The sequence below is a fragment of the Tupaia chinensis genome, unplaced genomic scaffold (assembly GCF_000334495.1).
Source record: "Tupaia chinensis unplaced genomic scaffold, TupChi_1.0 Scaffold000014_1, whole genome shotgun sequence".
Taxonomy (NCBI): Eukaryota; Metazoa; Chordata; class Mammalia; order Scandentia; family Tupaiidae; genus Tupaia; species Tupaia belangeri.
Window position 1 is genome coordinate 2,474,224 of NW_006159444.1, and position 27,962 is coordinate 2,502,185.

The 27,962-nt window shown below is 37.4% G+C and overlaps 1 protein-coding gene across 4 annotated transcripts in view; it reads left to right on the forward strand.

The window, feature by feature from the left end:
• The window catches only part of IPCEF1 (interaction protein for cytohesin exchange factors 1), a 208,873-nt gene that overhangs the window by 157,456 nt on the left and 23,455 nt on the right, over positions 1–27,962 (forward strand). For all 4 annotated transcript variants that reach the window (XM_027769832.1, XM_006139988.3, XM_027769838.1 and 1 more), the window contains one exon: positions 12,758–13,130. In XM_027769832.1, the coding sequence (XP_027625633.1) occupies positions 12,758–13,130 (373 nt within the window). The remainder of the gene's footprint in view (positions 1–12,757; positions 13,131–27,962) is intronic.

Genomic DNA, 27,962 nt, shown 5'->3' on the forward strand with positions numbered 1-27,962 from the left:
TCTTTCCGCTGCGCTGGGACCCTTCTCTAACCAAGGTCCGAATAGTAGGATCTGACAGGTTACTATCGCTCATTTACTTACCAGACTTCTTTTGCAGAATTTCTATTCTGTGTAATAAAGTTTTAATCTCTATTTGTGTTTTGCCAGTTCCTGGATTTAAGTTGCTAAACTGATCATTTAAATAATGGCCTCTACTGTTCTTACGCAGTATCAGTGGAGAATTGTGGCCACTTTACATATTTATTGAATGGATATGTTCATTAAATCTTATATGAAATATAATTAGTCAACATTCAGCAACATATAATAAAATTAAATTTTGGATATGATAAAATCTAAGCCAGTTTTTGAAATAGACTTATGTCTCCTTTCCTAATATATTCAAAGCTCTTCCTTAATGTTGTCTTTCTCCCCTTATAAAGTCAGCTCTAAATTTAGAAAAAGCTTTTACTTTCTCTATATCATTGAAACTTAATGATAGCTCCAGACCTTGAAGTATCTCCCAACTTCTAACTTCACTGTTAGAATACCCTTTATTGCTTCCGAAAAGTTATCAACTTTGTACTAAGTACATCTTTTATTGGATACTTCTCATTGTTGACTTAGAAAATCATATATTTTTGCTTATTTTCTCTCTATTTTTCTGTTTTTCCTTCTCAGTGTCTGCCTCTACCTCTCTCAACTCTTTTTTAACCTGTAACACATAAAGATTTGATTGGTCTTCCCCCCATTTCTTCCTGAAATTCCTTCTCTCTCCCATTACATCAACCAAAATACCTCCTTTGTGATTTACTGTAGTTGTAAAATAAAGTTATTTTAAGTTTTGTAATGGCAAACGAGCATCATAGCTTATTAAGAGCATTGTTAAACATTTAGACATCTATTTGGTGGAAATAAAAGCAACGAAATTGTCTTCTTGGATGAAGAATCATGGCTCAATTACATTATTTAATGACAGTCTAATGTTATGTTACAGTATATATGCAGGGAATGCTTATTTCAAAACAATTAGATGAACGGAAGTTTATGAGACCAATACGTTAGGTCACTGAAGTAGGAGGAGTCTCTGGAATTTTCTGAGTCATCAATCAAATGTTATTTCTTCAAAGTTCAAAGTTGAATATATTTTGGCAGGCCACAGAGGCTAACATTTTCTAAAGAAATATATTGGCAATAGTCAGATAAATGTTGAACCGTTAATTTTTTTTTCCCTAAGCAACACACTATGTTCCTCCTGCTCGCATACTCATTTTATAGCCAAATTTTTAGTTAAATTTTAAAAGTGATAGAAAATTTTACCCAGAGTATGAATCAAATTATTCTTTGGCTCAACAAGGTATAGGCTCACTGAACAGACAATTCTCTCAGGAAGATATACAAACAGCCAGAAAGCATATGAAAGATGCTTGATATCCCTTATCATAAGGGAAATGCAAAACAAAGCCACAATGGGATACCACCTAATCATAGTCAGAATGGCTAAGATTGAAAAAAATAATAATAAATGCTGGTGAAGCTGTGCTGAAAAGGGAACTCTCCTATACTGTTGGTGGGAATGTAAATTAGTCTAGTCACTGCGGAGAACAATATCTCAAAGACTTACAAATAGAACAACCATATGATCCAACATTTCCACTCCTGAGTGTCTATCCAAAGGATAGGAATATACTCAGTGAGAAAAGTACTTGCACATCCATGTTTATTGCAGTATTATTCACAATTGCTAAGACATGGAACCAACCCAAATGTTAACAAACAGATGAATGGATTGAAGCAGTGTGGCAGATAACACTGTGGAATACTACTTAGCCATAAAAATCAAGACCCTGGCATTTGATATAAAGTGGATGAACATGGAAGATTATTGCTAAGCAAAGCAAACAAGAGAGACATTGTGTGTCCCCAGTTAATATACACCAAATGTCTACGTTCCATGGCAGAAATTGAAAGATTAAATGATATAAAAGCATGGAGAACAGCTGTGGATACTAGAGACAGTATTGGAGAGGGGTGGGAAATGGGAGAGGTGGAGAGGAAGGGAATCAAGGAGAAAAAGAAGCAAAACATTTAAGGGACATAAAAATGGAAAATTGTTGATGATAATATGTATGATAATACTTTTAACTGGACTAATATACAGCATATTCACACTGGGAAAATTCATTTTACAAGCTATAATGATAAACAGTCTTTGAATGTATCTAAAAAGAATGTCTAGGCTAGCCATAACTTAGGTACATAAGCCTAGGAGGAGAAATAATTGTTTTTCCAAGTTCTTGTTTAAAAAAGATTTTGGGTAATAAACTTTTATTTCATGATGATTGGATAAAAAATACAAAGTAATACTATTCTGAAAAATAATCTATAAAATTTTTAAATCTTGAAAAAGTTTAATTCAGTTATTCTAATTGTTACAGAATAAAGATAAAACAGTGAAACTTTAGAACTAGACTTATTTGGGCTTATTTTTCCAATGGGCTGAAGAACATTCTATAAGATAATAAAAACCATGTCAGGATCTTCTTTGAGTGAAGAACAGGTTTTTGTTCATTTTCTTCTTCTTGAGAAGAAATCATAGGGTTGAAAGTAGAAAGGACATTAATGTATTCTTAAAAACAGAAATGGGGATTTATTTTTTGACAGGCTTACTAAACAGGCTCAGGATAGATGGGAGTCTCTAAGTTTCACTTTGGAAGATGATGGATAGAAGTCACTCTTTGTGATTCAGATTTACTAATGAGTCAAAATGGAGCCAACTTCATTCGCATTTCAAATCTAATAATTTTGTGAGTTACAAAGTGATTTAAAAACTATAATGATCACTAAAAATCTATTCTACATACTTTCCCTTTCAGTTTAATTTTTTAAAAGCGTGTATGATACCCCGATTTATGCTTATATGCTTATACTATATTCATTTAACAAGTATTGAGAGCCATTCTTTTAAATACATGGGATTCATCAGTGACTCAACTAATAATTCATGTTCTTCATGAACCAAACTTCTAGTTGAGGGAGACAGATAATAAACAACCAGCATAACTAGTAAACGTCTGGTATGTCAGTAGAAGTAGAACAAGATGAGTAAGAAAGGTAGGGCGTGCCGAGGGCAGAGCCTGGGTTAAGGAATGAATGAGGTAGCATGGATGAGCCCTACTGAGAATTAATATCTGAGCAAAAATCTTCAAAGACTGTGAGAGTTAGCCTAATGGCCACCACTTGGGGGAGTTTCTCAACAAAGGGAACCATCAGAGTCCAGGTCTCCTTAGGGTGTTGTAATGTAGCAATGCAAAGAGGTGAATATGGCTGGAATAGGATGAGCTAGAGGAGAGTAGGAGGAACTGAAGTCAGATGTAGTGGTGGCCTTACCATGTATGGACTTTGATCCAGGTGAGGACTCTGATGGGGCAGAGTAACTTAGAGAACCTCTGGAAGGTGTGAATAGAGGAGTGATTTAGTCAATTTCCATTTGAAGTGACCTGAGAGGTACTGGGTAGACCTAGAAGCAGAGAAAACTAAACTGCCAGTATGCAGTAATCTACTATGTGGGTGGTAATTCAGTCAGGGGCTAGAGGTGGGGTCGGTCAGAAATGGAATGGCTGAATTTTGAATCTGTCTGGAAGGCAGGCAGTCAATAGGTGAACCACTTATGAGAGAAGAGGAGATAAATATTTATAATCCCATGTACAAGCAGATCATCCAGATTGTTGTTTCAGATTATTTAAAACAATAATTTTTAATGCTTTTGAAAAGTCCAATTTATTGAAATGCAAATGTTGGGGGGGAAATCAGCTAAAACAAGCCAAAGAAGCAATAAGTAAAAATAAATCCTGTAGCAGTGTGGCCCATTGGCCAATGCCTGGGGAGGAAGTTGAAAGTTAAACACAGAAAATTGAAAGTTAAACATAGAAATGAATTTCTAAAATTCAATTTAGAAATGCAAATTTGATCTTAGGATGGCCTTGAACAGTTGTCTGGTAAAGGTTACTTGATCTTTCAATATCTGTGCTATATAAAACTATAGAAATGCTTGCAAGTGAGTAGTTGTATGAAGAATGATCAATGAAAAAAATAGAAAGAAAAAAAATCACCTTTATCCTAAGATGCATGATTTTAACAGTACAGTTAGACATTTAACTGATTTTAAGACTTTCCTAAAGTTCACATTTATGTTTTTGCTTCTTGCTTTAAAGTTCATCTTCTCAGCCTGCGCTTCCTGCAATCACTCATAAAGTATGGGGACTGTCCCCAGTTTCTCCCCTTCTTACATTCTCACTGTCCTCATTGAGACCCTCATTATTGAAACCACACACTAGTTTTCTTTCCCTGTTTCTTCTCACTTCTCCCTTCTAAAAATGAGGACCAATATGGTCCTCATAAAGTGCAATTCTTTTTTTTTCTTTTTAAGAAGAAATAAAAAAAGTACTTTTTCATTATTGTTTTAATTGATTTTATACATTCAATCACTGTACATCACTATAGCTTGTAAAATGAGTTACCTGGGCTGGCAGGTGGCATGGTGGTTAAGAGCACTGGACTCTCACATAGCCGACCTCGATTTGAGTCCAAGACCTGGCAACTTGCTTTCCCACTTTCTCTCTTTCTCACTCTGTCCTTCTCTGGTCAAAGTAAAATATATAGATAAATAAACAAAGAGAAATAAAATAATTATTTGGAAAAAAAATGAGTTGCCCGGCATGAATACACTTTTGCTAGTCCAGTTGAAAATATCATACACATTATCATGGACAGTCCTCCACTTCTGTGTCTCCTAAATGTCTTGCCTCTCTTATTTTTTCCTTCATTCTTTTTCTTTACTCACCCACACAGAACATTCCAGTGAATCCTTATTGATTATCAAATTAATTCTTGACTCTTCAACTTCCTACTTAGGGCCTTCTTCAGACCACTGTCACGATCTTGGTGCTGATTTCCACACTTGTCAACAGTCTAAGAAAGCACCTTCTAGTCCCCAGAAGCATTTCAGATATTCCTGCTCTTGATCTGTAATTATAAAGTTTCTCTACTTGCAGGAAACACTCTCTCCTCCCCTCCACCTCAATTCTACCATCTAAATATATCTCAAGACTGCTTCATAAAAGTTTCTCTTGTCTTCTACGTCAGGATGATCCTTCCTTCATGGGAACTCTCTATATTCCTATATTCCTAAAGCACCATTTTTTAGTGCTTTTTTCCTGTTACTCTTACATTCTGCCTTATGTTACAGATTTTGTGTTACTCTTATATTCTGCCTTATACTACAGATTTTGTGCATCTGGCTTCTTTCTGCAATTATTAAATTCTTAAAGCCAGTGGCAGTGTTAATATCTTTTTGCTTACCAAAAACATTTATGATGATGCCTAGCACATATTTCAAACTAAACGAATCTTTAAAAAATGTTCAACATCTCTTATCATAAGGGAAACACAAATCACAACTCTAATGAGATATCACCTAGCCATGGTCAGAATGGCTATGGTTAAAAATGTCCCCCTCTCCCCCCCCCAAAAAAATAAAGAGAATAACAAGTGCTGGTGAGTTTGCATAGAAAAGGGAGCCCTCATGCACTGTTGGCAGGAATGTAAAGTAGTATTGTGGAAAACAAGATGGATGTTTCTGAAAAATCTAAAAATAGAAGCTACCTCAGTAATTCCACCCTTCAGTATTTACCCCCAAAACAGGAAACCACTGGTCAGCAAAACATCTGTACATCCATGTTAATTGCAGCATCATTCACAACAGCTAAGACACGGAATCAACCCAAGTGCACAACGACCAATAAATAGTTGAAGATTGTGCATGTAAACACAATGAGACAATACTCTGCCATAAAGAACAATGATATCTTGCCATATGACACAAAGTGGACAAATCTAGAAGATAGAGCAGTTAGTGAAATAAACTAGAATACGAAAGACAGATACTGTATATACCCATTTCACTTATACCAAATGTCCACACTTGGTAGTGGAACCTGAAGGGTCGAATGGCATAAAAGTAGGGTAATGTTAGATACTTAAAGCTACACAGGAGAATGGACGAAGTGGTTCAGAAGAAAATGATGAACAGACAGAAAAATGCATGAAGACAATTGAAATAGGTTTCCATAGAAGAGGAAAAATGTCATCAACAATTAAAAAAAAACTGGTAGAAGTATTATCAATGTGCACAACATAATGTAATCTTTAATGTCGAAGACGATGGATATGTCTACCGTCTTTGATTTGATTAGTATACACTGTACATATGCTTTGAAAAACCATACCATAACCTATAAAGTTGTATAATAATTATATGTAAACCATAGAAAGAATTATTAAAAATGGGCAAGACTAGCCCCATAGCTCAGCATTAAGGGAGTTGGATTCCACAAAGCCATCCACAAATCCTGGTCCTGGGAGTTTGAAAAACATGTGAGGTGATGTGTGTGTGTGTGTGTGTGTGTGTGTGTGTGTGTATGCCCAAAATCTTAATGGGAATGAAGAATGGAGGGCAAAAGATTGAAACCTGACCTCACTCCATCGGGGGTGTTTTTCCACACCCGGTGAGTGCATATACCCTCTGGCAATGAAAAAAATGGGCAAACGGATGAGCAAGTTGGTGACCATTGTGACTTTATTAATATCCTCCACACATTTCTTGCTCTGTGCCTATTTCCCCATGTGAATTAAAAAGAGAGCATTTACACTTTTCTGGTACTTCAAGAACAATCATTTCATTAGACTTTCACAAAAATCCCATATTAGCTTTAAAAACCAGGAACTAAGTTCTAGAGGAGTAAACATAACCACCATAAGTAACATTTGCAAGTTGTTTGTGTGTTATGAAAGTATCATGTTATTTTTTTATTCGATGGTATAACAGTAATGCACTGTTCAAACAGAGCTGACTCTATGTGGAAGACTGGGGTTGGTCCACTGGCTGACACTATACAAGCTGGGCATGAACCTATGATTTTGGCTCGCTCAGAAGGCTTGGGGGAGATCATGGCATGAGATTCTCTGATGGGTGCTTGTCTTTCTCTCTATCAATCTCATTAAAGAAATAAACAAACTTTAAGAAAGGGTATCTTTTTATGTTATATCATTGCTCTTTTTGATAAATCTGAGTCAGTCAGACAGCTAATGAATATTTTTGTGTATCTAACATGTGCTAAACAGTGTTGGCAGATAAAAATATGCTAAGCTGAACTAGATAGTGTCTGCTCTGAACATCTGAAGCTCTAAGCTGAGGAAGAGGAACAATTTTGAATTTATAATACAAATTATTTCAAGTGGCTATCAAGAAGATAAAGTAGGGCAATTTGCTAGGGAGTGGCTGGGGGCAGAGATGGAAAGAATATTGCTTTGTCAACTCCTGCCAAGAAAGACCTTGCTGAAGAAGTGATATGTAAGTGAGGTCAAAGTAATAGTAGGAAGGAAGTAGCCTTCCAAAGCTCTCTCCACAGGGAGGGTCTTATTAGACAGAGAGAACTGGAGATGTGCTTCAGGGAGAGAAAGAAGGACAGGGACTGGAAAGGAGTAGATGAGATGGGAGGAGAAGAAAATGTAGCCGGCGATGTGGGTAGTTAGGAATCTGTATGGGCCTTCTCAGGTCAAATGAAGTCTAGAGATGAGCAGATATTAAAATATTTTCAGCAGAGGATTATTGTGATCTGTTTTATGTTTTAGAAATACTTTAGTTGCTGTTCAAAGGACAGACTGTAGAAGGGAGGGTGGTAATATGGAGGCAGGAACTAGCAGAATAGGACTTGGAGGTACAATGACTTCTGTAAGTCACTCGGATACTAAGGATTGGAGGGATGAGTGGGTCTTCGACCAGGTCATTGCACAAGGTCATGCAGAAGGCCAGTGGAGGGATTGTACTATACAAGGTCTTCCGAATTTTCAAGTAATGGCTCTGCTAGCATAAGACAAAAATACAAAGGATACATATGATAATATACTTGCTTGACTTAGCAATTATTGGTTTGTTTTTTATTTATATGGCCAATAAAAGGAAAGAATGATGTGTATTTTCCTTTTTTTTCTCATTTATTTTTATTATGTTTAGCCTTAAGTTTTTCTTATATTTTTTTCCATATACTTTAACTTTAAAGATTTATGTACTGACCCAGTTCTTCCTAATTATAGGCTTTTGGTAGACATTTTAAACTTTTTATTTTTTTGAGAGGTTTTTGCAATAGGGCACATGTGCTTGCCAGACAGACAGAGAGAGACAGAGAGACAGAAAGCGAGAAATCACCTCCTGGTGGGATGGCCATGCCGCAATCCCTTCTCCTCCATTCTCCTGTTGGGATCTTGGGCACGCACGCACACGCGCCCCATGTGAGTTTAAGCCACCAGGTCTGGGACTTGAACCACAGTCAACCACGTGGGAGTCCAGCGACATAGCCATTACGCTAACTGCTGGTCCCAAACTTTTTTTTTTTTTTAACAATGTCAAATTTCTGTGAATTGTTTTAAAAATAATTCACAGAAAAATAATTTAAAGCTAACATTGGAGTTAAACTTCTTTAGTAAATAAAAATATCCTCTTTAGAAACTGGGAAAATTCTTATTTTAAAATTCTTTAATTGAAAGTCTTATTTTTAATTTAATCATGTCATAGTCTCTTTATTATTGGGTTGCTAGAAAAGTCATCATGCATTTTTGCATAGAAAAACAGAAAAATACATCATGACTTTTCTGATAACCCAATACTTTCGTTTGAGAATATGAGAATATTTTGGGGGACTATTTGCCTTGTAATTGGTACCAGCAACCTCTAAGTTCTGAGATTAGGATAAATCACCAATAGCAACATTGGAGAATTTCAGAGTGTCCCTCAATAAGAGGCTGAACTGCTCTGGGCTACTTTTCCCTCACATAGGCCATCTCTCAGTCTGTTCTTTGTTGGTATTAATTTGCCAACTATGTGTTAGGCACAGGTGAAAAAAAGAGGTGTAAAAACTGTGACAAAGAACCTGTTCTCAAGTAGCTCATCAAGAAAAAAAAGCCATCAACCAGTAATTAAAATATAACTTGACAAGATGATCTTCCATCTGGTATAACAGAAGTAGGTCCAGAAGCATAACACTTAGGTAGCCACGTGGCTACAAGGCTATCAGAGAAGGCTTCCTGGAAAAGATGGCACTTGAATTGACAAGTGAAGGTGGACTGGTATTAGCCAAGCAGAGGTGGAGTAGAGAGGAGAGAATGTCAGTTCTTTGTACCTTTGTTTGAGTTGCATTGGGGATATTTATGAGCGTATCACATGAATGATTTACGCAAATGATTTGCAGAAGGCACTGGGTTGAGAGTTCCATCCTTGATACAGGCGATTGGTAGCTATAAAACTAGAAATAATGAGCCATGCTTTAACACTGCACTATCAAAAGCATATTCCCATATTGAATCCTCTGAAATGGAAGGCCACCCTCACTTTGACTTGTATTTTGTCAGTCTCTCTTCTAATGGAAGTGCTCACTAATCTAATACACATAGTCTTTTTCTCATTTTCCCCTCTCCTCTCAAGTTCTTTTCATTTCATCTTTTCCTTTCTTTTTATATTTTTATTCAGTTTTTTTTCCCCCTCCATTTAGAGATGTTGTATGGTACCTAGAGAGACTAGATTAAGAGCATTTGCTTTGCATTTGAGTAGCACCACAAATAAGAACACACTGCACAGGCATTTCTGAAATAATTGAACGAGCCTTTTTTTAGTCCCTTAAGCAATGCTTTGAGGCACACACACATACATACAGACTTTATAGAGGTGCTGCAGCGACTTCGTTTACAGTCATTTGCTCAAATAGCCCATTTTATTATCATTAAATTAAGGTAGGATCAGCAGGAGTGACAGGAACAGCTCATGCTTGGTGTCTTTTCAAAAAAGGAAGCTGATCACATGGAGGCTAAGTTTTACTAAAATAGCTCACAATGGGGAACGTGTCAGGCCAGAGTATTTTTGTTAATATTTATTTTGTAGATCCTGCTAATGAGGAAACTATTCCTGGAATTTATTTGGACAGTGTGGGTGTGGGGCATTCTCTCCTTAAGGTAACTAAGGTTTTATTTAGTCAACTATATATTTTTTTAGTCATTTAGTTGTTAAATGATCTGAATGATTTAAGGTAACCAGCTCCTAAACTACTTGATACATTTCTGAATCGAAACTTTTCGTGTCTGTGCCAACTTATTATTGAGGAGATATGCATGATCAGTTATTATCTTAACTAAATGTTTTAATGTCATGCTACTGAAAAGGGAATTTATTATTTGCAATTCATGTCTAGTATGTAGCTGATTGGGCACATATTCAGTAAATATTGACTCTTCCATCAAACCCCTCATCCTGGTACCTGCAAAATTTTGGGGACTGTATTGATTTAGAACAAAGTCAACAATTTCTAGTTGGTTGCAATGGTCTTCAGGTTTTTGGAGAGGACCCCTGAGTGATGTTTTGCCCACATCACTCATCTTACCATAGTTGTTTTTCTTTCTGGTCCATTGTTGTTTTCTTTCTTTTAATCACCTTTAGCTTTTTTCCAACAATCTCCTTCCTGCTGCTTCCTTGAAGTTTTGAATGTTTGAAATTGATAGCAGCATCTGATAGGGTGAAGTATTGAAACTGAGCCTTCAAACACCTTCCCTGTCTAATCTGCCATTGGAGATACAAGGAGATCCAGAGAGCAGTGCAGACTAGATTTTTGGATTTTAATGATCAATAAAATAAAAAAATGGAGGAAGAACATAGAGTTGCCAAATCCCAATTTTGTTACATAGAACATAAGAAAAAAGAAAACTTTGGGGACCAGCAGGTGGCATGGCTGTTAAGGCACTGGACACTCTTTTTTTAAAAAAAATATATATATAGGTGTAAGTTCACAGTAATGATTTTATTTATTTATTTATTTATTTATTTATTTATTTATTTCAATTTCTTTATTTGCATTCATTCACTGTACATCATTACAGCATAAAAAATGAGATTTTCCATCCAAAGTACACTGTATATTGTCTCAATCAAGCACATCAACGAACATATTATTGTCAGCAAATGATCTTCCCACATTTTATTGAATCACCAAAGACCCTAATCAATCCAAATACCCTCATAGCAAACACAGGTGACACATTTCCATGAACACAAGTCTGACTTTACGCATCCTATAAAGTAGCACCTAGCTGGGGTACATATCCTACTGCAGTTATTGAATAGATATATTTTTTTTTCCTGAAACTTTTTTTTTTTTGTAACTCAATTTACATTCCTTCCCTAAGCATCATCACAGCACACAAAATGCGATCTCCCATCCAGTACACACTGCATAGTGACTCAATCATGCACATTATAAAAAATTTTCCATTTCTAGTTCCTAGAATTATTTCCACCCCTCTTTCTGACCCTATGTCCCTTCCCACCCTCCTCTCACACCACCTCCGGTGTCCACAATTGTCCACCATTCCCTTCCCACCCACAATGCATTGATCACACAATTTCCTACATAATCTAACTACTTTCAATGGTGAGTTCACTCATTACTACTAAGAAAACCAGTTTTAACTTAAATCAAAGAAACGCCAAGGAACTTTGCTTAAAGCCAGGAAACAGGTTAGGATTCTGTTCAAATGGTAGGTGCATGAACCTATCAGTCTCATGTACTTTCTGGTTCAATTTTCCTGATTAAATTCTAGGATATAATATTCAACTCCAGACATGGCTGACCACAGTTTAAGTCCTGGACCTGGTGGCTTGTTTTCTCACTTTCTTCTCTCTCTCTTTCTCTGTCTCTCTCTGGTCAAATTAAAATGAATGAATGAATAAATAAAATTATACATAAATAATTTAAACAATAAAATTTCAATAAGACAAAATGCTTTATGTATATATCATCACCATTTTTCAAAAGAAGGTGTAACTTTTAATATTAAGATATAACAAACATAAAATCTCAGAATAAATCAAGTTCTTCCCAAGACAGCGTCCTTGGTGATGTTGCACTGACATTTTCTCTGTGTACTGGTGAAAATATTGCCAAGCCTTGTCCTTCACCCTTGGAGTGGAAGTGAGAAACTGCAGTCAACACTTCCTGCATTATCAACTCACTTCTCATCGTCCGTATTGCGGCTTTTGGTTTATCTTCAATGAATTACGAGGCTACGAATGCACTCTTGTTTTTACTGTTGAAACTTTAGTAAAGCATTTAAATTATTGAAGAATAAATTACTTAATATTATTTCACTTAACCTGGTTGTGAGATACTGGCCAAGTGCTAAGGAATCTGTGAGCAGTATTCAAGAGTTTTAAAAGCATGCTTTGCCCACATCACTCATCTTAACATGATTGTTTTTCTTTCTGGCCCATCTTTTGTTTTCTTTCTTTTAATCACCTTTATCCAGAGTGTTTGCTCCATCTGTGTGAATCCAATAACGTTGCAAATTGTTTTGCTCGGGGTGTACTTCAGTATTTTAAGGAATTCCCAAAAGACATCTTGTAAATTTCTGGATAGCATTGAAGAACAGGGCCAATCATGATATGGAAAGTTGTCAGATTCTAGAACAGCAAATTTCAGAGTTACACAATCAGTTTTGAGTACTGGCATTCGAACGGCCATCATACAGAGATACATATCACACATCGATCTTTTGACTCTTATGATTAGTCAGTTTTTGAAACAACACTGGGGTGCCTTTCTTGAAAATGAAAAGTAGAGCATGCTGGTTTAATCATGACTTCTTTTTACTTTTTCTTGGTGTTATTTGTGAAAAATAGGTTGCACAGCAGGCTTCTTCGTCCTCACCCAAACTGAGCGAAGCATCAAGTTCTTTGTCTTCCCTGGAAAACGCAATGAAGGCACCCAGCGGTTGTTCTTCCTCTGAACCTAAAGAAAGACAGTCCTGGATCCACATAGTTAACAGTTCATCCGCTGCTGAAGATGTGGGACAATCTATGTCGTTGATGGTGCAGGTCCATTCACTCACACCTTCAGAGGTGAACAGTTGCAAGGCCCCAGAAAACAACTTTGTCTCCTCAGAAAGTGGATTTTTGAACTCTTTATCTAGCGATGACACTTCTTCCTTGAGCAGCAACCAAGATCATCTTACTGTCCCAGATAAACCTCACGGTTCAAAGACAACAGACAGAGGTAAACCAAGAAATTATTTACTTTCTTTAGAGAATGAATATTTGTGTGTATATGATATCTTAATATTAACTTGTCATAAGAATATTTAAACTCAAGGATGGTGATTCAAGGGGCCAGCAGGTGCCATAGTGGTTAAGGTGCTGCACTCCCACATGGCTGATCATGGTTCAAGTCCCAAACCTGGTGGCTGGAAAATCATGCTGGCACATGTGCACATGTGTCCAAAATCCCAGGAGCAGAATGGATTGCAGCATGGCCATCTACCCCTGGGGGTGATTTCTCACTTTCCCTTTTACTGTCTCTCTTGTTCTCTCTCTAGTGAGCACACACAACCTGTAGCAAGAAAATATTTAAATAAAAAAAAGAATGCTGGTTAATACTTAAGCCCTCCATTGGGGTTAAGCCCCACTGCCGCTTTTGCAGAAGAGTTTAGTTTGCATGTGGACAGCTCTGCCTACTAACACACTAATTGTGTGCTTTGAGCATCACTAACCAAATGCTTTAAAACTGTGGGATGTGACCATGAAATAAGGATCCTTTTCCATCAAGTTCAGGAAAACCCTTCTTCTTTATTGTGCTCCCGTAGTGTATGTTCTGGAGCGTGTGATGGTTGAATCAAGGTTCTGTAGTCCGTCATTCATCACATCACCTCAATGGTTTCAAAAAAACTTGGAGCTGCCACCTTCTCTGGTCATGCCCACAGACAATGTCTGGTTTCTAGACAGCTTGCTCCTGAGTGTGCTGGGTGGTCAAAGGAAACAGACTAATTGCATGTCCTTTGGAGGGCAGCATTAGAACTTTTATAATATAAGGTAGAACACCACTTACACCTTTGAATAACATTCAGTCTTAACAAAGGAAAAGTTAATGGTGTGTAGAAATTAATAATGTGAGGTTTTTTTTTTAACCTTGCAATAATTGGCTCTTATCTTTTATTCATGACTAACTTTTTTATTACTATTTAATCATGATATATCTTTTCTGATTGTGCTTTATTCATTCTGGTGTAAAACAGGCTGATACTGAGAAATGAGAGAATGATGAATTCATTTTTTTGAAGGGTTTTTTTGTGTATTATTGAGAGAATGTTGACTTTGCAAATTCCCATAATGACCAGCCAGAGGTGCCTCATGGCATAGATGAGTGCTTTTCTGTACTTTCTGGACTAATTCAGCAATGTTTCTTTAAGTTCTTAAATTTTACAGATGTACTCTACTGGTTAAATTTTTGGTGTCAGTATTCTGATTTGGGCCACGGATCACAACTATAAACCATGGTGTGTGTGTGTGTGTGTGTGTGCACATGTGTAATATTTTACCACTCCCCAAGGCGTCACCTGAAGATGTGTTACATAGTTAGCTGCTTGATCTGTGACGGCATTGTCACGTGATACCCCTAATTCAGGCCAACTATCAATTAGAAACACTGGCGTGAATGAAGAAATTGATAAACTTACTTGATTATATTGGGTTGTCAGAAAAGTTATGATGCATTTTTGCATACAGAAACATAAAAAATACATCATGACTTTTCTGACTACTCAATAGAAGTGGATAAATGGGAGATTAAAACAAAAACAAAAACAAAAATCCTAAGTGCTGGCAGGGATGTGGTGAAAGAGGAACTCTCCTATACTGCTGGTGGGAATGAAAATTGGCCCAGCCATTATGGCGAACAATATGGAAGTTCCTCAAAGACCTACAAAAAGAACTACCATATGATCCAGCAATCCCACTCCTTGGTGTTTCCAAAGGAGAGGAGAACTCTCAGTCAGAAAAGTGCTTGCACAGCTATGATTACCAAGGCATTATTCACAATTACTAAGACGTGGAATCAGCCCAAATGTCCACAAACAGATGAATGGATTGGAAAAGTGTGGCACATATACTCTATGGAATACTACTCAGCCATAAGAAACAATAAGACCCTGGTATTTGATAGAAAGTGGATGAATATGGAAAATTTGCTGCTGAGTGAGGCAAATCAGGTCATGAAAGACAGACATTGTATGTCTCTACTTAGTATCTACCAACTGTCTGCACTCTGTGGCGGAAATTGAAAGATTAGAGGATGTAGATGCATTGAAAATGGTTATAGATACTGGAGACAAAGTGGGAAGAGGGCGGAAGAAGGGGGAGAGTATGAGGAAAGAAATTAAGGAGAAAAATAGACAGGCATGACATTTATGGGACACAGACATGCATTATTATCTGTTGATGATAATATGTTTTGTATCCTAAACTGGACTGGTGTGAAGTGTATTCATGTTGGGTAAATTCAACTTTCAAGCTAAGTGATGTATAGTGATTAAATGTATAAAATAAATTAAAATAAAAATAAAGTGAAAGAGTAACCCTTTAAATTAAGATGGCATTCTAAAAACAGAAAAGTTCAACCAGTCTAAGGCAGTTATTTTCAAAGTAACAGGACCCTACACTGTGTCAGAAGCCTTCCCTTTAGAAAAGTTAAGTATGTTTTACCTATAGAGGCCCCAATTTTTATGTTTATTTATTTAATTGGAGAGATTTTCACTGTAGGGCGCGTGTGCTTGCCAGACAGACAGAGAGAGACACAGAGACAGAAAGCGAGAAATCACCCCCTAGGGGGGATGGTCACGCCACCATCCCTTCTCCTCCATTCTCCTCTCGGTATCTTGGGCACGCACGCACATGCGCCCGGTGTGAGTTTTAAGCCACCAGGTCCGGGACACGAACCACGGTCGACTACGTGGGAGTCCAGCGACATAGCCATTACTCTAACTGCTGGTTCCCTAGAGGCCCCAATTTTAATAAGAGTAGTGAAATGCCCTTGGTGCTGTTAACTGTCTTTGATTTATAGGAAACAATAGCTTTGAATTTATTTCTACTTATTGGAACAAGAAACATAACTCATCCACTGAAAAAAAAGAAGTGAAAAGTGGGATAAGGAGGATAAAGTAAACAATGCCTTTGAGGAATATACAGGGTAAAGACTGGACGTGAGGAGTGGGAAGAGTAGACTCCAGCTGGCCTCAGGTCTGCAAATTCTTATAGCGTGGATGAAATATTGGGCTTAATTGTTTGTTCTCAGAAGTACAAAATTGAGGTCAGTTGTGCGAGTAAAAAGGAGATAGATTTAGGTTCAACATAAGAAATTTCTTTTAAATGTGGGAGCTATTCAAAGGAGAATGGACTCTGTGGAAAGTAGTACATTTTCTCACTGGGGGTGTTTACTTATTATGAGGCAAATATTTTCATTCAATATTGATTACCTATTGATAGTAATTTTTGTTCTTGTGAAGATATGCCAAAGAGAGAAGTTAAGTATCTGGACTTGATGACATTTGATCTATACTTAGAAGACCTCTCCACTTACAGGATTGATGGAACCACAGAAGCTATAGAAAAAATAAAAGCTACTGCTATTATTTTTCTGCCAAACACGCTTTTTAAAATTTGCTAGATGACATGTTTGCTCACCAGAAAAAGAGAGAGAGAGAGAGAGAGAGAGAGAGAGAGAGAGAGTTGAGAGAGAGAGAGAGAGAGAGAGAGATGGAGAAGAGAAAAAGTGAGAAAGCACCCCCAAGCTGGATGATGAGGTGATAGTCCCTTCCCCATCCTCCTCTAGGGATTTTGCGTGCACATGTACAGGTGCCTGGTATATTTTTCAAACTATCAGGCTGGACTTGAACGTGGTCCCCAAAACTCTTCTATTAGTCATAAAGAGAACTGAGGCTGGCAGGTGGAATGGTGGTTGGGGGTGCTGGACTCCCACATGGTTGACCGTGGTTCGAGTCCCAGACCTGGTGGTTTGCTTTCTCACTTTCTCTCTCTCCCCCTCTCTCTGGTCAAATGAAAATAAATAAATAAATGAAGATCAAATAAAATTTTAAAAAAATCATAAATAGAACTAAAAAAGGTTCAGGAAAGCGTGCATGTACACACATGCACCATCCCCTCTCAAGATGCGCATAACTTCAAAAGCTTAATAGAAAAAAAAATTCCATTTGTTGTCTTCCCTGCAGGAAAACCCTGCAGATAGAGAGTTTCCCTTCAGGACCAATAAGCTTAGAATCATGGGAGGATGCATGCGATCTTTGTCCTTGACTAAATGACATTCTGGGGATGCACGAGCTGCAGTGCCTGGCTGGGTACCAACAGCTCTTCTAATCTAAGCATGAAGAAATCTGGCATTATTTAGTGCTGAGTTTTGGGCAGAATGACCAACAAAATCAGTATGCATATTCGAACAGCTTGATGTGAAGGTATTCCTCCTGGTAGAAAGGAAGTGAAACGAAAGTATTTTTCCCTCACTGATTTGTTGTCAGTAGCCATATGTTACAAAATTTTTGCTGATGATTTTCTCCTGCTGGGGGTTTGGTTAAATTCCCAGAAGAACTGAACCACATAAAGTCATCTCTATGGAAACAGGAACCCAATCTTTGCTTGCGTTTCTGATGACTTGCTGTTGAGTAATCAGACTGCGTATTGTGCATTTTTTATCTCTCTCTCTCTGTGTGTGTGTGTGTGTGTGTGTGTGTGTTGGAGAAGGTATGTTTTTATTTTTGTGACTTCTAAAAATTACTGTCTTTGCCAATAGAAAAAAGAAGCTCTGCAATTCTTCTGTTTGAAATATTGCTCAGAGTGCTTTTATGTCAGAGATTGAAGTTTTGATATTGTTCAAGACAGGAGCTAGGATTTTAGAAGATTAAGTCCCAGTCTCAAATGCATTTGCTAGAGAAAGAGTTTTTAGCCTAGAAAAGATTCTTAAAGGTTAATAGCGGAGTCCTATAGAAAGAAGACAGCTTGTATTATAGCCTTCCTTTTGTTTAGACAATGAAAGAAATATTTTGCTGTTGGTATGCAATTAAAATTGTGCTTGCTAGAATTTTATACTGAATTTAAATATCCTTTTAGACGTTTCTCTTCGTGGTGTTGCTATTAAAAAAAAAGGCAGAGTGTTAATTGCATCCTGTTGCTGCCTTCCTACACTGGGAGTTTAAGAGTTTTGTAGCTCTACAGAATTTTCACTGTGCCTTTCTACCAAGCATAGAGGGAAATGAGGTGATGGGATTAGGTTCATTTCAGCTCAGTTTTACTCTGTACTCTTCCTTTCTTTTGTGAAGGCTTTTGGCTCATGACTTACATTTATGTTATGATAAGTCACGTGGTGCAGCTCTATGCAAACGTACCTCATGGGCTACCTGCTGACGCGTGGAGGTGATGGCACTTGAGTTACTCAGTGAATAGTGTAACCATACCCTGGGTTCTGAAAAGCTGCTTGTTAACTAACAGGACTAATACCCAAGTGAAGCAAATAAACTGTCAAGTACAAGTATGGCCCGAATGATCTGGGAACTATGCAGATGATAAGCTAAATGAAAAGCGCTGCTAACGAAGAGGTAAGAATTCTAGAAGCATGTGTGGTACCTCACTTAGCAAAGTGACATAATGAGCCAGATTTGAGGCATTAATAAGTATTAGCAAAAATTGTGTATGATTATGGATGTGAACAGTACAGACAATATAGTGTTTTAGCTAGCTGCTCTGAGTGTAACTATAGGAATTAAATGGCATTCCTCTCTGAGAAACAGGCGGGTAATTAAAAAATAAGTCCAATACCAAACTCAATTCAATTTAGCATTATTATTATTATTATTTGAGTACCTAGTGTGTACTTTTATACTTTGTATTAAAATGGATACAGAGATGAGCAAGGTGAAATTTCTGATCTGAAAAACTTTAACAGCTAATGCAGCAAGTGGGAGGAATAAGACACATTTAACAAAAGAAAGCAGAATACAATAGGTGTCACCAGAGAGATGAAGAGGTACTCCAGAGATCTAAGAGAGACCAGGGACTCAAGATATGGAAGATCACATTTAATGGGAGGATTTGTGCAAAAGGAGCATGCCATGGGAAAGGGGGATGCAAGGCAGTTTGGATGGTATAGAACACTGGATTGGGCATTACTGACTTTCAGTAGATACTGGATAGTCATTTTTAAACAGAGTAGCCATAGAGAATCACTTTCTTTCTTTCTTTCTTTTTGGAGAGGTTTTTCGCTATAGGGCGCTTGCATTCGCCAGACAGACAGAGAGAGACAGAGAGACAGAAAGCGAGAGCTACCCCCCCCGCCCGGGGGGGGATGGCCACGCCGCAATCCCTTCTCCTCCATTCTCCTCGAGGGATCTTGGGTACGCGTGCACACGCGCCCAGCGTGAGTTTTTTAAGCCACTGGGTCAGGGATGCAAACCGTGGTTGACTACATGGGAGTCCAGTGACATAGCCATTACGCTAACTGCTGGTCCCAAGAATCCCTTTCAACAGGGTCTCACACTCTGGTCATGATCTCTCCCAACTCCTGCTCCATCAGCCTTGTAGCCATCTAGGATCACAGGCCTATGAACCCTTATCTTCCATATGGCTTACCCTATTGTAGAGTGTTGTGCTCCTGTGCACCACTGCAGCTGGGCCTGCTTTCATACCAAGTGGCTAAAGACTATGCTGTTTAGACACTGCTTTGCAGGCTGGGACCACACAGAATCTATGAGCTTGAGGCCTGGACAATGCAATGAGACCATGTCTAAAATAGAACCAGGTGTGGTGGCATGCACCTGTCCTCCCAGTTGGGAGGCTGAGGTAGGAGAATTAGGACATGGCAAAGCCTTGTCTTGGAAAAAAAAATCTTACAAATTGTCATGAAATAATGGTGGCTAGATGACCTGCAAATAAGTGTAAATAGTCATTTGTAGTACTCAGCCACTTCTCTCTCTCTCTCTCTTTTTTAAATCATTCTATAACTTCTCTGAGACTGGGAGCTAGGAGTAGAAGGTGATGGGGAACCACTGGGGTAAGGGGTTTGAACATGGCAATGACTGAGTTTAAGCTTTAGAGGTATGTAGCTCAGAGTTGCAATGACAGTTTGGAAGAAAAGTTAAGGAGCTGGCAACCCTAACTACAGATGGATAGTATTCAGAAGAGAGAAAATATAAATAAGGTCAAAGAGGATTCTTGTCTTCAGAACAAAGTAAATTCAGAGGTAAAGATTCTTCATAAATCAGTTTTAAAAGTTGAGATGAGTGTTAAACATGATCTCCTTAGAGTGGCTAAGGTACTAGGTAGATTACTGATCATAGCCACAGAATTATTGCTCTAAATACTACATTTATTTCATCTCGAAACTATGTCTGTCATGACAAAAGTAGATCTTTGAAGTCTGTCACGTTAGACATTCCTTTAATGGCATACTGCCAGAATTGCATTTTTTAGCAATGAAGAATATTCTTTTGTGTAGACCATGGAAACAGCATTGGAAGAAAAAATTTTAAAATATTTTCATATGTGATAGTAGAGTCATTTCTTTCTTTCTTTCTTTTTTGAGAGGTTTTTGCTATAGGGTGCGTATGCTCACCAGAAAGACAGAGAGAGACAGAGAGACAGGAAGTGAGAAATCTCCCCACAGGGGGCATGGCCACGTCGCAATCCCTTCTTCTCCATTCTCCTCTCAGAATCTTGGGCATGCACGCACATGCACCTAGCATGAATTTAAGCCACCTGGTTTGGGACTCGAACTGCAGTCGACTACATGGGAGTCCAGTGACATAGCCATTATGCCAACTGCTGGCCCCAAGTAGAGTAATTTCTAAATGGATGCAACTTGGAGCCAACATGATGTGCTACTCTTGTTGGTATGACAGTGAGGCAGATTTTTTTTTATTTGCTTATTTGTTTAATAATTTCTGATTTATATATAATTGACATAAGGTTGGTATTATTATTGTGGTTACCATGTGGCTGGTGGACCTAGACAGTTTTTTTAGAGGTTTTTGCTATAGGGCACGTGCACTCGCCAGATAGAAAGAGAGAGACAGAGAGACAGAAAGTGAGAAATCACCCCCCAGGGGGGATGGCCATGCTGTGATCCCTTCTCCTCCATTCTCCTCTTGGGATCTTGGGCACACACGCACATGCGCCTGGCATGAGTTTTAAGCCACCGGGTCCGGGACGCGAACCACGGTCAACTACGTGGGAGTCCAGCGACATAGCCATTACACTAATTGCTGGTCCCATGTCGCAGATAGTTTTGAAAGTTATTATTAGAATGATCATTATTTTCATTTTTAAATAGCTTCTCCTTGCTTTTGATTAAATGCTTGATTTTCTAATTAATTTCATGATTCCTTTTATATTTATATGTTTTAGCATTTCTTTGTTTTTGGAGAGGTTTTTGCTATAGGGTGCATGCACTCTTCAGAAAGAAAGAGACACAAAGACAGAAAGTGAGAAGTCACCCCCCACGGGGCATGGCCACACCTCAATCCCTTCTCCTCCATTCTCCTCTCAGGATCTTGGGCATGCACGCACATGCATCCGGCGTGAGTTTAAGTCACTAGGTCCAGGACTCAAACTGTGGTCGGCTAACACACACACATACATACATACATAAACATATGTACATATATATAAGCTATATTATTTGTGTGTGTGTGTGTGTGTGGGTGTGGGTGTGGGTGTGTGTGTATGTAACAAAGAATCTTTAAAAGTTTATGGAAAATGGAATTAAAGTATGAGTTTATTTCAGTACAAAATATTTTTGTAATCAATGCATAGTTTTTTTCTTTTATAATAAACACTTTCCATGAACCTTTTGAAGACTTCTCATATATATTTCCATGTAGCCACCATTCAGGTCAATAAATAGAAATTAACCAGCATTTTTTGAGCCTTTTGTGAAGTGGGATTTAGTGGGAATTAGTTCATGTTTAATGTTTTATAACACTGTGCTGTTACACTTGATATACCACAAGACATTTACCTACTGTTGATGGATGCTCATTTTTCTCAGCTTTGGGATCTTATGTAAAATGCTGCTGTGGATAAACACACATACACCCACCCACACACACACATACACACCCACACACACACACATATACACACTTAAAAATTTTTGACAGCCAGTTTAGATTTACAGAAAAATTGAGCATAGAGTGTCTACATATCCCTTCTTACAACACAAAATTTTCCTGTTACTAACATCTTGCATTAGTGTTGTTGACTTGTTATAATTGGCAACAATATTGATACATCATTATTAACTGAAGTCCATAGTTTACATTAGGATTGCTCTTGGTGTAATTTGTTCAGTGGGTTTTTTTTTTTTTTTTTGGGAGAGGTTTTTTTTTATTTATTTATTTTTCGCTATAGGGCGTGTACGCTCGCCAGACAGACAGAGAGAAACATAGAGACAGAAAGCGAGAAATCACCCCCCGGGGGGATGGTCACGCCGCAATCCCTTCTCCTCCATTCTCCTCTTGGGATCTTGGGCATGCACGCACACGCGCCCAGCTTGAGTTTTAAGCCACCGGGTCCGGGACGCGAACTGCGGTCGACTACGTGGGAGTCCAACGACATAGCCATTACGCTAACTGCTGGTTCCCTGTTCAGTGGGTTTTGACAAGTGCATAATGTCATGTGTCCACTGTTGTAGTATTATATGGAATAGTATCACTGTTGCACAAATCCCGTGTTCTCCATCTATTCTTCTCTGCCATTCTTTCCCCAACCACCTGACAACCACAGACCATATTCCAAGCTTGTTAGTTTTACCTTTTCCAGGTTATAACATAGTTGAAATCATATAGTATGTCTCCCTTTCAAAATGGCTTATTTTATGTAATAATATGTATTTAAATTTCTTTTTGTGGTGGCTTGATAAGTTATTTAAAAAAAACACTGAAAAATATTCTATTATGTAAATATACCACAATATATTATCCACTCATTTATCGAAAGACATCTTAATTTTTTCCACATTTGAAAATTATGAATAGAGCTGCTATATACATTTGTACAGGTTTTGGTATGGATATGTTTCAACTCTTTTGGTAAATGCCTAAGAGCACATTGCTAGATTGTATGGTAAGACTATATATGGCTTTGAAAATGTCAAACTGTCTTCAAAAATGACTGTACATTCCATTCTCACCAGCAGTGATGACAATTCCTCTTGTTTCACATCTCTGCAAGCTTTTGATGTTGTCAGTGTTTTGCCTATTCAACTTGCGGTAGGTGGGTAGTGGTATCTTGTTTGAATTTGAAATTAGGGAGTGACATATGACGTTGAGCATCTTTATATATATAGTTTATTTACTGTCTGTATATTTTCTTTGGTGAAGTATGTGTTGAGATCTTTGGCTCATTTTAAAAATTTCATTTGTTTGTTTCTTATTGTTGAATTCTTTGAATATTTTGGATACAACTCCTTTATTGCGCATGTGTTTCACAGATATTTTCTCCTAGTTTGTAGCTTGTCTTTTAATTTCCTTAATAGAAATTTGTATGCATGTTGGTCCCCGTATGCCTGTATTTCTCCAGAGGGATGTACCTGGTGTGCTTACTCGAACTTTACTAGAGAAATGACAAATTATTTTGTAAATTAATTTCACAAGAATACATCTCTCTAGAAATTTGTAATTTTGACTATCAATTAGCACATTTTTATGTATTTATTTTCACTTTTTACCCTTGTTTTTGTTTGGATTGTTTTTGCTTTTCCAATGAATGTGTTGAAGTATATACATTCTAGCTACTCTTTTGTTGTTAGTTATATGTATTGTAAGTATCTGTTCTACTTTTTGACTTCTCTTTTTTTAATGGTATGTCTTCATGAACAGAGATCAGTTTAAATGTGGCTAAATTTGTTAATCTTTTCCTTAGTGGTTAATGTATTTTTTCTTCATTTAAAATTCATCTGTACAGTGATACCGTGAATATATTCTTCCACATTCTGTGAACTTTAGTTTATTTGGGATAGCTTTTACTGTACTGTGAGCAGAGCTCAGTATCATCTTCTTTCATGTGCTTGGTAATTTTCCTGGTATCTTTTATATAAGCTCCATCTTTCTCTCCTTTGTCTGCATGAATCTTCAGTATTACCTTTCTTGTATATCCTGACTTTTTTATTATTATACTACTTTCTGTCCATCTGTCTACATTTCTACCCTTGCTCATGCTTTTAAAAAATATTCTTTATAGCTGATAAGGCATATCTTCCTACTTTTTTCTTTTTAAATTTTTTTTTTTTGAGAGATTTTCACTGTAGGGCGCGTGCGCTCGCCAGACAGACAGAGAGAGACATAGAGACAGAAAGCGAGAAATCACCCCCCGGGGGGATGGTCACGCCGCAATCCCTTCTCCTCCATTCTCCTCTCGGGACCTTGGGCACGCACGCACACGCGCCCGGCGTGAGTTTTAAGCCACCGGGTCCGGGACATGAACCGTGGTCGACTACGTGGGAGTCCAGCGACATAGCCATTACGCTAACTGCTGGTTCCCTTTTTAAATTTTGTTTAAGGTATTCGTGACTGGGACCAGCAGTTGGCATAATGGCTATGTCGCTGGTCTCCCATGTGGTTGACTGTGGTTCAAGTCCCTGACCTGGTGGCTTAAACTCATGCCAGGTGCGTGTGTGTGCATGCCCAAGATCCCGTGAGGAGAATGGAGGAGGAGGGATTGTGGCATGGCCATCCCTGCTGGGAGGTGATTTCGTGCTTTCTGTCTCTCTGTATCTCTTTGCCTTTCTGGTGAGTGCACACGTCCTATAGCAAAAACCTCTCCAAAAGAACCCACCAAGATTCGTAACTGTTTTAACCTTTGTATACATTTTAGAACCACCTAGTGAAGTTACACATGCACACAGACATACATACAAATGAGGGTACTTCAAAAAGCTGGAAAGATGAAATTAAAGTTTGAGTTAATTTTTTAAATTATACACATTTCCATATACTTTTTGAGGACTCTCCCTCCTAGGATGGATTGAATTAGAGTCTTAGATTTAATCTGGGGAAAATAGAAATGGTTACAACTTAGAATCTTCCAGTTCGTAAAATTGGTTTCTACCTTTCTCCATTTTTAAAAGATTTTACATAAAGTTCAGTAATTTATTATTTTTTCATAAAAATCTTGAATATATATGTGTATATAATGTGTGTATGTGTTATATATATGTATGTGTTATATATATGGAAGGGAAAACAAGCTAAGGTAAAAGAAATACCCTTGTAGAGTTTACAGGGAAAAGACTGGTAGGAAAACAATAGGCTATAGCACATAAAAATATGATATATTCAGCAGTTACAAGTGTCTTGACTTTTTGACAAGAAGTAGGGTGAGGTAGAGTCTGAGTTCAGGTAGAGTCATAGGAGTAGGGTGTCTTATTTTACACTAGTAAATGATAGAATTTCTTTCTAATAAGTTGACATTTGAGTGAAAAATCTATGGTGAGTAGAGGATGGACCAAATTCATTTCTGTGGAGGCTTCTTCTTGGCAAAAAGTATACCAACAGCAAAGACCTTGCAGTCAGACAATACTCAATGTGATCAAAGGCCAGCAAAGGAAGATAGGGTGTCTAGAATAGAAGCCAAGAGAAGAGATGCCAAGCATCTAATCATGCAGAGCCTCTGTAAGCATCTGGGTTCTGCTCTGAAGGGGAGAGAAAATTTCTAAAGGGTTTTGTGGGGAGGAGCGCTGTAACCTGATTTATGCTTTGAAAAAATTGTTCTGACTTCTAGGTAAAGGACAGGCATTTGGGAGCACTGGTGAAAATAGGCTGGTTAGTTAGGAAGAGAGATGATGGTGACTCACCCTAGAATGCCAGGGGTGGAGGGAAGGTACTCAAATACTGCATATACTGTAATAGTCACATTTTATTATAGATATTGTAAATATTTTCCCCTGTGTATTAATTATTCTCAGAAATGTTTTAGAGTGACTTCATAAGAAATTGTCCAATGTTATTTAATATATTCTTGCTTCATTGATTTGTATTTCCACATTTAGAATATCAAAATTTCTATATATGTAGGCTTGCTTCTAAAGTCTTTATCTTATTGAACTGATCTCTTGTTGACTAATTTAGTCAATGCAATAGTTAGAGTTTACCTTTACAATGTGCTTTGATATTCCATAGAGAACTATTCTCATTGGCACTGTTTTCTAGGTAACCTTCTGAATTAGACTTTCAAGTTTTATTAAATAATATATTTGTATTTTGATTAAAATTTCATTGAATGTTTATAATAATTTGACAGAATGTACCATCTTTAAAGCTTTGAGTGAGGTTATCTATTAACATGGTATATCTGTTGATTTGGGCAGTGTTACATAAATAATTATAGATCACACTAGATTATAATAGAAGGGAAAGTACTACATACTATGCTAAGCATTCTATGTGATTGATATCAGTTAATTTATCAACTATCTTATGATGTAGAGATTTTTTTCAAATTTACTGATAAGAAAATTGAGGTTAAGACTTGTTTCATCAAGATTAAGTGACCTGAAGGCAAATAGAAAGTGTTCAAAGGCATTCAGAGAGCATCTTAAACAGGCAAGGGCATTATTTTTGCTCTAAATGGTCATTATCTGCCTTGTGAAATTGAGATAGGGTAACTTTTTCTTTCCACATTTCTCTTTATCTAAAATGCCTCCCACTCTTACCCTTTCATCTTCCTGAATATTCCATTTCTATATTTTGTGCTCGTCTGATGCCATCATGACTCCACATGGTTGCAGATTAGATTATGGGGCCATTGCTGACATATTTGTCAGAATGCTTTGGATCTGTATCCTTGAGTTTAGGTAATTTTTCAGTCCCTCAGCTCCATTACTTTTTTCATTCAATCTCTGCCCCATGAATATACTTTAGAAGAAAAACTCACCTAAATGTGTTTGTGTGTGTGTGTCCATGTTTTTTTGTTTTCCTAGGATGACAGCAGATATAGAAATTTTATCTCTAATTTAAATGTTTCACCTAATCTGAGGCACTCCTATATTTAGAGGAATAAATTTTAAAAAACAAATGGAATATTTGTTTTGAGAATGTAAAACTACTTTTCAGATAGTTGAGCAATGGATTCAACCTAAAATTACTCATAAAATTATTGCCACAAGATGTAATAATAACAAAAGAAAATAAAATAAAAAATTACCTAATAGACTAGGTAATAAAATTAGTAATACAATAAAAGCAATAATACAATCAAAGAGTATTGAGTTACATTTTTATTTATTATTTTTATTCTTTTTATTTAAGCCCCATAGATAGCACAGCAGTTAAATGCTATACATTGGGTGCTAGATCCCACATGACTGACCACAGTCCGAATCTTGGCCCTGGTAGCTTGAAAACACACTGGAACCATGTGCCTGTATGGTCAAAATCCTGACAGGATGGAGAAATGGAGGAAAAAGGATTTCTGTGTGATCACACCCTATTGGGGGTGCTTTCTCCCCCTCTCTCTCTCTCGTGAGTGCATGTGCCTTTTGATCCCCCAAAAACATTATTCATGATAAAATACATGTATGTCCACATAAGAGCAAGATGAGCACACTCTAAGGGTGTGATCATGCCACAGTCAACCTTCTCCTGTCTTTCTAGAGTGCTGGATCTTTAGCACTTACGCTTATGTCTGTTGTGTTTCAGACTAACCAGGCTAGGGAATTGTACTGAAGTGGGATCTGGCTTCTCTCGACCAGTGCATTACTGCTGCACCATGATGCCAGCCTGAGTATGGAGAGAAAATAAGTGCATGACTCTAGCATTGGAGCTAAAACAAAGAGAGATAAAGGAACAAAATCAAGTGAAACTACTCTTCACTCAGACTCACAAGAATACAAGGGAAAAATACTAGCTTTACATAGGGTGTTCTCCCTGTCTTCTCTCTCTTTTTTTTAATTTTAAAAAATGTATTTATTATTTTTATTATTTACAGATTAATTTTACATAAAATTTCCATCATGGTGTATACAACATATTTTTCAACAGAGAACTTGACATTTATT